The sequence below is a fragment of the Typopeltis vanoorti genome, chromosome 1 (genome assembly GCF_054136105.1).
Source record: "Typopeltis vanoorti isolate ZY-2024b chromosome 1, IOZ_Tvanoo_1.0, whole genome shotgun sequence".
In the NCBI taxonomy this organism is placed as follows: domain Eukaryota; kingdom Metazoa; phylum Arthropoda; class Arachnida; order Uropygi; family Thelyphonidae; genus Typopeltis; species Typopeltis vanoorti.
This window is the reverse complement of record NC_143549.1, coordinates 20,676,368-20,688,863: the sequence shown is the minus strand read 5'-3', so window position 1 is coordinate 20,688,863 and position 12,496 is coordinate 20,676,368. Positions and strand designations below refer to the sequence as shown.

The 12,496-nt window shown below is 38.3% G+C and overlaps 1 protein-coding gene across 3 annotated transcripts in view; it reads right to left on the bottom strand.

Moving 5' to 3' along the window:
• Positions 1 to 12,496, bottom strand: part of LOC150109823 (SLIT-ROBO Rho GTPase-activating protein 1-like) — a 564,129-nt gene that overhangs the window by 486,811 nt on the left and 64,822 nt on the right. Inside the window, exon 1 of one of the 3 annotated variants that reach the window (XM_090396853.1) lies at positions 799 to 1,079. The exons of the other annotated variants lie outside the window; for them this stretch is intronic. Within the exon in view, the coding sequence (XP_090252979.1) occupies positions 799 to 871 (73 nt within the window). The 5' untranslated portion in view covers positions 872 to 1,079. Of the gene's footprint in view, positions 1 to 798; positions 1,080 to 12,496 lie in introns of those variants that run through there. 3 annotated transcript variants of the gene reach the window in all.

Below are 12,496 nucleotides of genomic sequence, written 5' to 3'. Positions count from 1 at the left end.
TCCCAATAGTACCATCTTTAAAAACGCGCTCAGATTTTTGTTCCTTCCTATTACGTGACAGCGATCGGAATCGTATATAATGTAATCACCCATCAGCATGTTACAAAATTGTCTCGATGCGAAAACAACCAAGAGATACGAACTCGTTTTAATGCAAAACAGACACGCAGAATCTTTGGCGTTACTCGAATATAAGAAAAATAATTTGTTTTCCTTAACACAAGGTACAACAGTTCTATTTTCAAGGCGTTTTGGTCCTCCCAAATGAACTGAATGCCAGACTTTGCATCCCTCTGGTGGAAAATATCTTAGGCAAGTAACTCTAAATAACTCTAAAGTGGTTGATCATTTGAGATAGTTTTTTTTTTTTGCCAGAAAGTTATTTACGTTGTCAGTTATTGTTTTTCAACAGCGGGCTAACAAAACTATCGCACAATTTACGATACTCAACTACATTATAAATGATAAAATACCCATAACAACTTATCCATACAGTTAGTGTTGTTTGTCAAGAATTCAAATTTCAAATAAAGAAAGAATTTCTTGTCTCTTTCAGTTAACTCCTTGAATATGTCAGTTATAGAAAACAAACTCCGTTTAGTTTTAAGGGACTTTTCTGCTGCTAGATTTAAAAATATGAACGAACTTTCCACGGTGGTATGCACACCAACCGAACAAGATGCCACGTGACCCATCGGTATTTTGGATGCAGTGTTTATTACGAGCTAGACCTTGTTAGTGAATTTGCTACTCTTAGATAGGTATATGCGCGAGCAAAAGAGCACAAACAGTACTTACGGTTGTAAAAACTTGACCTGCGCAAGGTTCCCGATCGACGAAGCCGAGAGCGCTTTTCCATCCTCGCGCACATACAACGAGCCTTTGTCAGTGGGGAGCCATTCCAGCAGACGAACGTTTTGGCAACGAAGAAAACAGACGCTCACGAGCTCATTCCCCTTTGTGTCGACAGCTACTTGGTCTTGACGGCACCAGCTTTCTGACAGACGCATACACACCGAACGAACACCGCGTTCTGGTTCGCATTACGGGCACAAACCTCGTATGGCTCCGCCGACAGATCGTTGGGCTACTTTGGGCTCCTCTTCTTCACACACGGTGCACGCAATGACACATTGACCCCCCGAACCCCCTGCACCAGGGCCGCGTTACTACAGGTTTTACCCAGAAAAAGCCAGCTGCACGTTAGGTAGGCAACGGTACGGCCGCTCGATGACCTTGTGGTGTCTGAACGGTGTGCCAAGTGGACAGCATACCCGCACACAACGCTCTCATCACCGGAGGCTCTCGTAGAACATTCATCCGGGCACTTTCCTGGCGTCCGATGCCTTTCTCTGAAGGCAGCTCTGGTCACTCGCACGCAATTGGACTGGCAGACCCTCCGCCATGCTTCAGCAACCGGTGCCACGTGGCATTACGTTTCCAGGTCGCAAGCATTCATTGAGACGCGTTGTTCTGTGAAAGGGGACACAGGGAAGGGGGGAAAACAAGAACACTAACGAGAGACCGCTGGCAACCACCACAGAAGAAATTACTAGACTTGTTGCCAGTCGACAACACCCCGCATGAAGTGAAGAACACAAAAATCTGTTTATCACTGCTGGGCGTAACATGTACGACGTTACCTGTAGAGGCCGACAAGGAAACACCCACTGTAAAAGGGGTAGTCTTCGGCATATCGCAATCAATTTGACTATTGAAGTAAGACGAATGAAATTCTTTGGCAATGCAATTTATTGCCAAAAAAAAATTTTTTTTATGAGTACTTGTGCATATTCCGCAATTAATGACCTCGTACTAGATCCAGGAGCGGGTAAGGTACGGCCTGAGAATTGTTTCGACTGATCCCTCAAATCATTTCAGTTATTCATGGTAACTCGGCGAACACTAATTTATTTATTTTTAAAAAAGTGAGTAGTATTTACTGAATTTATTATTTCCTAGGTTTTCAAATTTCATCTTCAAAGTAACTTTGTTTAAAGCTCCCCCCCCCAAAAAAAAACAAGTTAATAAATTAATGCTAATTACCTTAAAAAATACTGCACTTTTATGCTTTAAATAAAACAATTTAAAAAGCTGATATTACGACTTGTTACATAAAAAATATTCCTTCATCATGCTAATGCTTGTATTGGATTCAGTAGGTGATGACTGATATAAAAATATATAATAAAGCAGGCATGGACTGCTTGCAAACTCCAAAATCTCAAAGTGGCCGCGTCAATATAAAGAAATAAAAAATGTCGACTCCTTAACTAATTAGAGCGGTGAGAGAAACTTCGGAAATTCTCTCTGTCTTGCAAGATGCGGCTTTTCTAAATCATTATGGAACACTGATCATTTACGATAACAGTAACAACGAATATTAAGTAATTTTAGAATTTCAAATTAAATGGCAAAGAAATTGTCTTGTATCACTATTTGATTATAACGCAATTAAATATTTTAAACAAATTCCATAGGTTCCCAACCTTTGGCAGTAGGATTTATCATTAAAAAAAACTTCTTTCAGTTTTGACAAATGATACGAACTGGGAATACGGGGGGAGGGAAGTCTCAGTACTTTCAATATTCAAGCACCCCAACTACCAACTTTTCTGTTCCTCAGTTTTAGCATCGTTTTTCCTAATCCATCTGCTAAAACTGAAATAATTTGATGACATTAGTTTTAAATCTTTAAGCTCGACCTTTACATAAGTGGGTCAAACCTCTTATCCTTCTCCTCGGCATAACTGAAGTCTTGAGGAATGCCATTAAGTGGCTTCAGCTGTTTAACTGAATAAGCAAGTTTCGTATACTCTAAGTGCAGCAAGCGCAACTTCCATGCGTAAAAAAGAAAAAAAAAAACATTAAATAAAATAATCAACAAATAAATAAACAAGTTCATCGCAGACAACTAATTAAAATTAATGAACGCATAAACATTTTATTACGTATCCCTCCCCAGCGACTGCCGCATGTTAAAAAAGTTGCGCACGTGCACCGACTGCTCTCTTTGTACCCTGCTTTGCGTCACTCGAGTACTCCACAGCTTGAGGAAGACATTTTGTAGTAATTCTGCAACTCTGTCATCGAAGCAACTCTTCTGCTGAGCTTTAATATTTGGGTTAACATTCAAACTTTCTCTTCCGGGCAGGCATGCACAGTGTTAAGCTATCTCTTTGCAAACAAACCGAGTTGATTTTACAGGAGCTTTCAAGAAACAGCAGTTGATTCAGATAAAGTGCGGATAATCGTCACCATCGATAGGATCTGTGATTTAATGGAAGATGTCTCAACATACAGAATCCAGCGTTTGCATGCTAGATTTATGGGAGACTTTTATGACGTCAAGAACCTGAGCCTTTTCAGTGTTTTGATGGAAGCTGTCAGTTTCGTCTTGTATCGCCACCGTCAATAAAATTCTTAAAATATCAATAAATTGCAATACCAAAAACACAGTGAAGATCGATCATAGAATATTCGTAAATGACGAAATTGACAACAGCAACTCGATATGACTGTTGTCGTTTCCAACATAATTATGTGTTTTGTTTTGTTTTCCCTTCTAGTATCAGTTTATCAATGTTGAAGCCTTTTGATGTGACTAATAAGCAACTACAACAAATAGGACAAAGCAACTAAGGATAAAAGGAAGTTACTACAAGAATCTCCAATATTCAACTTCACCGAGTTTAGTGCTCTAGTTTGTTCTTTTCCGGGAAGTTTGTTCAAGTTTCCTCGCGTTTACTGCTTGTAAACTAACTTACAAGTCCTACTTAGAAGCTCTTCCGAGGACGCCCTACCGAAAAATTCGACTTAGGTGTGCTAAATATGTTGCGATACCTCGGGTCAGAGGATAACGGAATAAGACCACACGCACGCACGCACAGCACAAAACGGAAGTGGTGAGATTTTGCTCCTTATCACTGATAAAGTATAATGAATCCAGGCAAGAAAGAGGGAGAGGGCGCTCTGAATAATTCATATTTAACCCTGAATCGTTTTTCTCACCTGTATGTCAAGGACTAATTAAACGTCTGAGATCTTGTTACACCCCACAGTTGGGGACTATACAGATAGTTACATTTAACTGTGGGGACATATATAGAGAAAGCATGTGTAGGTTGTCTTAAATTATTCAATGCGTTTATTATTTCAAAGAGAAGCGAGACATCCCATGAACCGTTTCATTCATACATGCAAGACCAGGGTGTCTGACAGAGCAAGTAATCTTCTGTTTTGAGTAAGACTTCTTCACTAAGCAAAGTTGCTTTGTTTTTGTTGCTAACATCAGGCTTTTCCAGAGCTGGTACTTTTTTTTTTTTCAAGTAACAAAAATTTAAAGTGCAATGGCGGCGTTTGTTCTCATAGCGCCAGACGAAACACTATTCTGGCTTCGGTTCTAGTCGTCGACAAAAAATCGTTTTCTAGACCTTAATCAACAGTAAAATCCGCATCATTTCATACATAATCCATTAGGATTTAGGACTACAAGATGGTAAGTTGTCTGCCATCACCGATAGCTTTGGGATCAGCTATCAGTGCGGGCTAAGGATGGAGGCCACGGTGCCAGTTGAGCTTCCTAAAGTTGGGCAAGAGCAGTCCCGCCTGTTCTCTTTGGAAATAAAAGGCACTAAATGATCTGGATTAAGTTTCGTGAATCCACGCCATTTTATTTTGGTACGGGACAAACTCGCGAATCTCTTCCTTCACCTCTCCTAACGGCTCATTAAAGAATTTTCTTTTTTCTTCCTCCCATTTCTGGACAAGAAAAGTTCATAAAAAAATGAAGAAAGAAAGAACGCCTTCTGCGAAACCAGCGATTATGAAACTCTCTCACCCGTGACGGCAACCCTCTCCCCTTCACTTCTTTGTCGTCCCGTAATTCGTACGTGTCACCGCCACCTGTTCCGACTTACTTAAACTCAGGCACGTGTGCATGTCTTTTACTATAGAATAGCAATAAATCCATTGAATACAGTTTTAGAACGATTACGATAAGGTCACAAGCGAACGGACAGACGACCAAGTGGGGTAAAAGTGAAAGATTAATGTGATACGTTGAAAGGAGGGGAAGAGAAACTAAACACACTGATCTAAACAGTAGTGTGTGTGGGAGGGGGGTGATTATAGTTCTGTGATTTAATGCAAATAATTTTATCCAATTCATTATAAAATCATCTGTGAGTAAGAGCGAAAAAAAAATTAATGGAACTACACAATTAATGTGCTGATGGGAAGTGGTTGTTATCTTGGGGAAGTTCAAATTATCATCTCAATGCCAATATAGGAATCATGTCATGCATCGATATTTAACTCTCAGTTATGCAATCATTTTTCTCGCTAGAAAGTGTTCTAAGTTGCGTTCAAGGGAGATATTAAAAACCGCAGCTTCATGGAAGGGGGACTACATTCCTTTTTTTTTAAACACACACAGAAAAAAAATGTTGCAAAACAGCGATATCTTGGTAGCTAGGGCATTATAGCCTGGACCAAGTTTTGAGGCAACTGAAGTATATTATTCCTATTGGTGGTTAAAAGTTAACTGCTTATTTGAATGTCGACGTCAGCTAAAAGCGACACTTTCATTGCGAACCGCATTGCAGGCTAAAAACCAGACAAACCTGCTTCTTCTCACTTTAGAAAGTGAAGAGTATTTGCCCCCGAGGTTTCCGGTTGGTAATTATGCACTGCGAAGCAAGCAGATCCCTTATTGTTCTTAGTAACTAAGGATTTTCGTGTGTATATTTCGGTGGAACGAGATAATGTCACAATTACGTCCCCAACGCTTTCTTTCTACACGCATCCTATCTGTAATAATTGGCCACGGTCAATAATAAAAAATAAAAAGAGACGAGTCTCAGCTTAGTTCAAGGTTAGAGACAGTCTGCAATCCCTCGGAAGCGTTGAACCTTGAGCACCTCATCAGGATCTCTGCTGGTCGCTTTCTAAGGCTTAGTCCACTAAGCCTACAATTCAGGGTCCAACGCTGACCAGCTTATTCCAGATCAATCCACTCATGGCGTTTTCCTATCACTTTAATGAACTAACTTCTGAATCATTAATAAGACGGCCATTATCCTTCCCTATTAGACAGTACAGTATAATGACCACATACACGTGTCACAGATCCCCAAAGACACGTTGCAAATTGTGCATCTATTATTACATTCCCCCGTCCTCTTGGTCTTCACGCATTTTTCTAGCGATGGCCACTTTACTGGAAGCCGTGAAATTCGCGCTGACTTATTTCTACAGTGACTTTGTATTTCACTAAGCGGGCTTCCATGCTTAGGATTTTCGACCAAAAAAATTTCGATCATTGCAAAGAGAAGCAAAAAATGAGTTATGTACTTGCTAGAAGAGCGACAATAGCAAAAGAATTCCATCGGCACTCTGTAAGCGGCGTGATGCCTTTCTCACTTTAATTTCGCGTTAATGAATTCTTATTTTTCAGCTTCTTGACGAAAGTTGAAGATTTTCTAAAATGAAAGAAACTTATCGAACTCTCCAATTCACTTTGAATTCAAAATTGCGCAGTTTGATCTGCTGCTTCGTATAACGTGGTACACACATCATTTGTATATAGTTGATGTGGATCAACGTTTATTAAAAATTTAAAAACCTGCTTTCACTGTTGCATTTTAAATATTTCAATTTAGAATCTAAACTGAAATTTCTAAAACGCAGTATTTCCTTTTATATGATTACCTTTATTTTTATTTAGTTTTATGAATCAGGGCCATTTTAATTCGAGACAAAAAAATAAAGTTTGTCTCAATTTTATTATTGTCTGTCTTATTTCTCGCAAGAAAGAGGTCTCACTCTTCACTTCCCTTGCGTTCTGATAACACCTAAAAGCCTCAAATGATCAGATTTCGCTTCTTTTGCATAATTTTGATTTCTACCAAAATTAGCCGAGTAGAAATCAGTATCGGATCCTCTTTCTGACTTTGAATAACTGGATGCCAATCGAAGTCAGTACGTTTGAATAACAAAGTACAACTATGTATATCTCTCTAATATCCATGAGAACTTTGATTACGTGTCCTCATCAGCGTATTTAGCAAGCAAGCACAACATCTAGTATAATCTACTAAACTCCCCATAAGATGATATTGTCGCAAACATGCTAATTCTCGATAAAATAATGGAAACATCGGCATCGAAAATTCCGTTCTCAGCAGTACAAAACTGTTATGCAGAGTACATAAGTGATTTTAAGAATTGGTAATCCTGAATTTATGTAGTTAAATGGGTTCGCTTCAGGACAGTGATTTTCGTTGCTGAAATTATCCTACTTTCAGGGTTGAGCGATGAAATATTCTTTCCATTATAATTCTGTTTGTCTTGACAAAAAAATTATCAGAAATTATTTTATTTTTCAAATTATTTTCCCACGGCAAATTAAGCAGAACAAATGTATGTCACTTTACAAGAATATTATTCAGAAAAAAATCTTTTGTGACGAAGAGCGTAGCATATCTGCTTTGCAATCGCATGACTGCGCTCACGATTCCGGATATTTGTTTATCTACGATTCTTTATTTAAAATCGGGAGATAACAACCATTCATCCGTGGAGGATGAGTTTTTTTCCGCAAAGGTAAATAAATATTGAAATGAAAAAAAAAAAAAAAAACACTTTACATTGTTCTAGTAAAGTCAAAAGTTAATCTGCTAGAATATGTTTTGTAGAAATTGCAAATGCAGTTTTTCGTTACAATTTTTTAGCATTGTCATTTGAACAAACGAAAAAGCGATGCCGCATATGTATGTAATCCTTCTGAAAACGTACCCAAAACAAAGTTACGCAACCATTCAAGCTTGCTGTACATATAACATCCTTGTAATGAATGTTTCTTGAAAGTCAAATACAACTTTGATCGAGAAAATGGAGCCCACTGCACTTATCTGTTCAGTACTTCTATTTGTATATTATTAGGAACTTTTTTTCAGTTCTTTTCGATACAGTAGTTATCCACAAGACGAAAAATTCCCAGTATGCAATATAATGAGCAAAGTAATGTTTTAATATGAGCCTTCAATTATTAGTGATTGGCTATTCTAATATGTAGGCTTCATTGGGAAGTCTCAGATCAAAAAGAGGTTCTCTAATCAACCCCTACATATTTAGATGAGGAACAGGACAATTAAGTTAGAATAAATTTTTCTCGGCATTTTCTTTTTTCTGAAGCTGTAACCAGAAAAGGTTTATAAACAGGATACTGTATTTTTTTTTTTTTTTATCCTTAACCACTAATTTAATAGCGTATGGACTTATATCCTGCGGCCTGCCAGAGGAAACACCATCTAGGCTTGGTTAACAGCCTCGCTTAGAGAACATATTTCATCTTTTCCTTGATAAGACTCGAACCCATATCTTTCTGGTCCGGAGATGCAAGCCAGTAACCGCAAACCTTCCTTCTTGGAACGAAAAGTTCCTTCGCTTGAAAACGTTTTAAGCAACTGCCTGTTGTATGGATGCAGTTGTATTTGTAAAGACGACCCATGTATAGTTGAAGTAGGGGGGAGGGAAGAAGAGGGGTGACTTGCAATGAATGTGACCACACATCTCTAGCAAATCATACCTAGAGGATATCGCGTTACAAGAGATAGAGGAATTTAAAAAAATACGCACCAATTAAGAGATGATGTTACATGCATAATAAACTGCCTCACTATCTCGCTCCATTCACTTTTTTCTTCTTCTAATTATGTCCCATTACGCTTTGAATTTATAAAACTGTAAGCACCCTGTGTAAGAAGTAGTTATTTCATGTTTTTTAGTCAACTTTAAAAGAAGTAAAGTTCGTGATGTGTGAGCAGTAGTAACAACAGTAGCACTGGAAAGATGAAACGCAAACCAATGCGCTTATTATTTGCCTAGGCCATTGGTAGCGAATTATCTATCCTCTTCTGAAGGCCAACTGCGTGACCATCCTGGTATCATGGCAACTAATTCACTTTTCTGCTCACTCGTCAATTCCTTAATACCTTTAGTGGTCATTGTCGATTTATTTTTTCACGTTATATTAATTAATTTGTATATAAACTGCTATCGTTATGCCTAGTTGCGAAATTTTTATTTCTTTCTTTAAACTTTTTAAAATCTAATCTCATGCATTCCGTCTCATAAGTTTGTTCAGTGACCACCATTCGTTCCCCTCTCTTCATTATCTAATACGACCGTGGTAAATTTGAAAATATGTCAGTCATTTATTATACATTTTTGTTGCGTCTTTGCACCGTTTGATCCAAACATCTCGTTTTAATATTCACTTTACTAATTTATTTTTATAATTAACGGAGCAATTTAGTTATAATAATCTGCATATAACGCTTGGTTACTCATTTGATTAATTTTTATTCCTGATTTGAACCGTTTTCATTTTTATCATTTCATTTTTAATGAACGTTGATAAATGCCATCCTTATCTTAGCTCTCCTGACTAAGGGCACACTGGGAATTGAAAAGTACGCTCTCCTCTGAAGAGTGTTGATGCTTGCGAAGCCATCGCACTAAGATCATACATCTGAACGATAAGAATAGAGTAAGATTTGATGAAATGGCGGGATCGGCGAGATTTTTTTTTTCCTGTTCAACCCACTCCTTTTTTCTCTCCCTGTACTTGAGAAAAGTTATTACTGAGATGTAGACTGGCATTTAATTAATATTTTGGATGAATTCCTTCATTTTTATCCTCGTTTCGTGTCATCTGGCAGACTTGTCCATGCACTGGTCGTGAGTAATGGGGTTTGCACAGGGTATACAGGCTAGTTATGAAACCGATGTTATATATACAATTCACATGAAAAGATGTGCTAGCACTATAATGATTTAAGACTTCTGTAGATATTGAGGTGGCACACAATATCCGATCGTAAACAAAAGAGTGCTAACTTACTCAGTCGCACAGAGGTCTCAATTTTCCCGATGAAACATCTGTTTATATCAATCACAGTTTATATCAATCGCTAATGATAGTGATGTTTAATAACAATACATATTATACTAAGAAATGGCATGATTTCATAATTTATTAAGACATTTAATGGAAATGTTTAATGATTAGCGTGAGGATCTCATGCAGTATGCTACCTTTGATTAGCAGAACTTTATGAAGGACAACTGACTATTAAAGACGTGAAGGAAGAAGTTAGGTGTGCTATTTTATTTGTTATGGGAAGGATTACAATTGATTTTGTGAACTGCAAAGATGTTCTTGAAATTCAGTTTGAGGTCTTTCTTTCTTTCTCTCTCTCAGCCAAGCTTTTACAGAAACACGTGTGAGGTCAATGGCTCAAATCAACAGCGGCTAAGATCTACGTGCACCACAGCTCCCCTTCCTACGCAGTGTAATAACCGCTGTGTTCGAGATCCGCATATATATCTCCAGTAATGAAGTACCAGCTTAGAGCCTTGTTAGTCTTTATAATCGGGATTCTCGCGTCACCTGGGGCGAGCAATAATTTATTGCCAACTTGCCAAAAAACGTGAAATAAAAAAGATATTATTTAGCTGCTTTGTGGCTATTATAATGCTTTTTAACAACAGCGATGGCGGATATCAGTGAGCAAATAGCTTAGATTTATAACCTTCTGAAACACAAAAATGAGCCTTCTAATAACGGAGTTGAAAGCAAACTGGCCAGGTTATGCAGTCTTAAATAACCTTAGGCGAAAACTCCGATATGTTTCTGTTAAACAACCAAAATTTTTCCTCCTGATATGAAGAAAACAGGATGTTGGAGCGGTCACAATTTGCTTTATGAATTGTGGATAGCTAACATGTTGGAAATTAGCATGGCGTAAGGATTTCATTACGAGCCTTCCTCATTTTCCGAGACTCTTTTTGCCTTTGTCCTCCACCCCCCCCCCTCTCTCTACAGTGCTACTTCCGCCGATGAAATTTCTTGATCATAAAATGAAACTCCATTAGCGGAAGAAAAAAAAGCTGCACGGATATGGTTTAGCTAGAATCGACTGTACAGAATTACTGAAACACAAGACTGCATGCAACAGGCAGTCGCTCTCCAAGGTTTCGTTTATATCCGAATTTTCTCATCCGATGTTGAAAGTTCCATCTGAGGCCAGGTTTTAGAGCGATGAACTGCGTGTAATCTAAACTTTCAACTAATTGTCACTAGGACAAAAGATTGAAAGCAAACAAATGGAAATTGCTGAAAAAGTGGATTCCAATTTGGAACTTCAAGGTTTAGAAGGCCAAACATCGCTCTAAGATAAAGCAGCTTTTCTTGTTTAGCGACAGACTCTTTTCTCGCCAGGTGCGCGCTTCTTAAATTACAGAGATTATAGAAATATATAAAAGGTATGCATTATGAGAAAAATTCAACATGTACAGAAGCTAACAAACAAAACTGTAAAATTAGATATTAAAAATCTAAACCTAACTGAAAGGGAGATAGAGAGCTGCCTATCTCCCTTTGGAAAAATTAAATAAATAAGGAAAAAAACGTTACAGAATTCCTTAAATTCATTTTTTTAAATTTTCAGATATCATAAGCAATTATATCACATCTCATTTTTGAGATAAGTATATTATTATTATTACGGGAGACTCCAAGGAGTCCTTAGACTCATCGAGGGAGGCCTTAAACATCATATCCATCACAACTATTCGACATTCACACAGTATCTATCTCTCATCCTTTGCCTTGAACTCACTCACTGTCATAGCAGTGAGTGAGTTCAAGGTAAAGTATGATAGATACTGTGTGTTCCACAACAGACTCTGGCAGCTTATTCCACTCATTCAAAAAGTAACACCCTTGCTAACCACACTGTTGTCCAGCTTCCATGTATGGCCCCTAGTCCTCCCACCACCAGTCCTATTCTCAAAAATATCTTCTGAATTAATCTTATAGAAACCCTTCAGTAATTTGAATGTCTCAATCATATCACCCCTTTTCCACCTATCAACCAATTTCTGCAACCCACAAATCATCAACCCATTCTCATAAGGTTCATTCCATAGCCCTGCTGGCCACTCGCCTCTGGATCCCCTCAACCCTCCCCATCAAGAAGAAACCTAGGTGACCAATCTGGGCACAGTAATCAAGATGAGGTCTTATCAAGGCTCGATACAGAGGAACAATAACTTGCTTGTCTCTGCTCGTCAAAATATTCTTCAGCATCCAAGTGATTTGATGAGCTGATTTAGCCACTTTTGCGATGTGACCCCTAAACTTCAACTCCCTATCCACCAACACTCCCAAGTCCCCGGCCTCATCAATCTCCTGGAGTATAGTTCCACCAATGTAGTATACTGCTGCTAATCTTTTCACCCCAAAATGCATAACCTTACATTTTGCCACATTAAATTGACATCCATTCTCCTTAGCCCAGACCTCCAATCTATCCAAATCATCCTGCAAAATTTTGACATCCTGTGCACTCACTATTGCTCTACCCAACTTTGGATCATCAGCAAACAAATGAACCGTTCCTCTCAGATCCTTCCCTATATCGTTAAT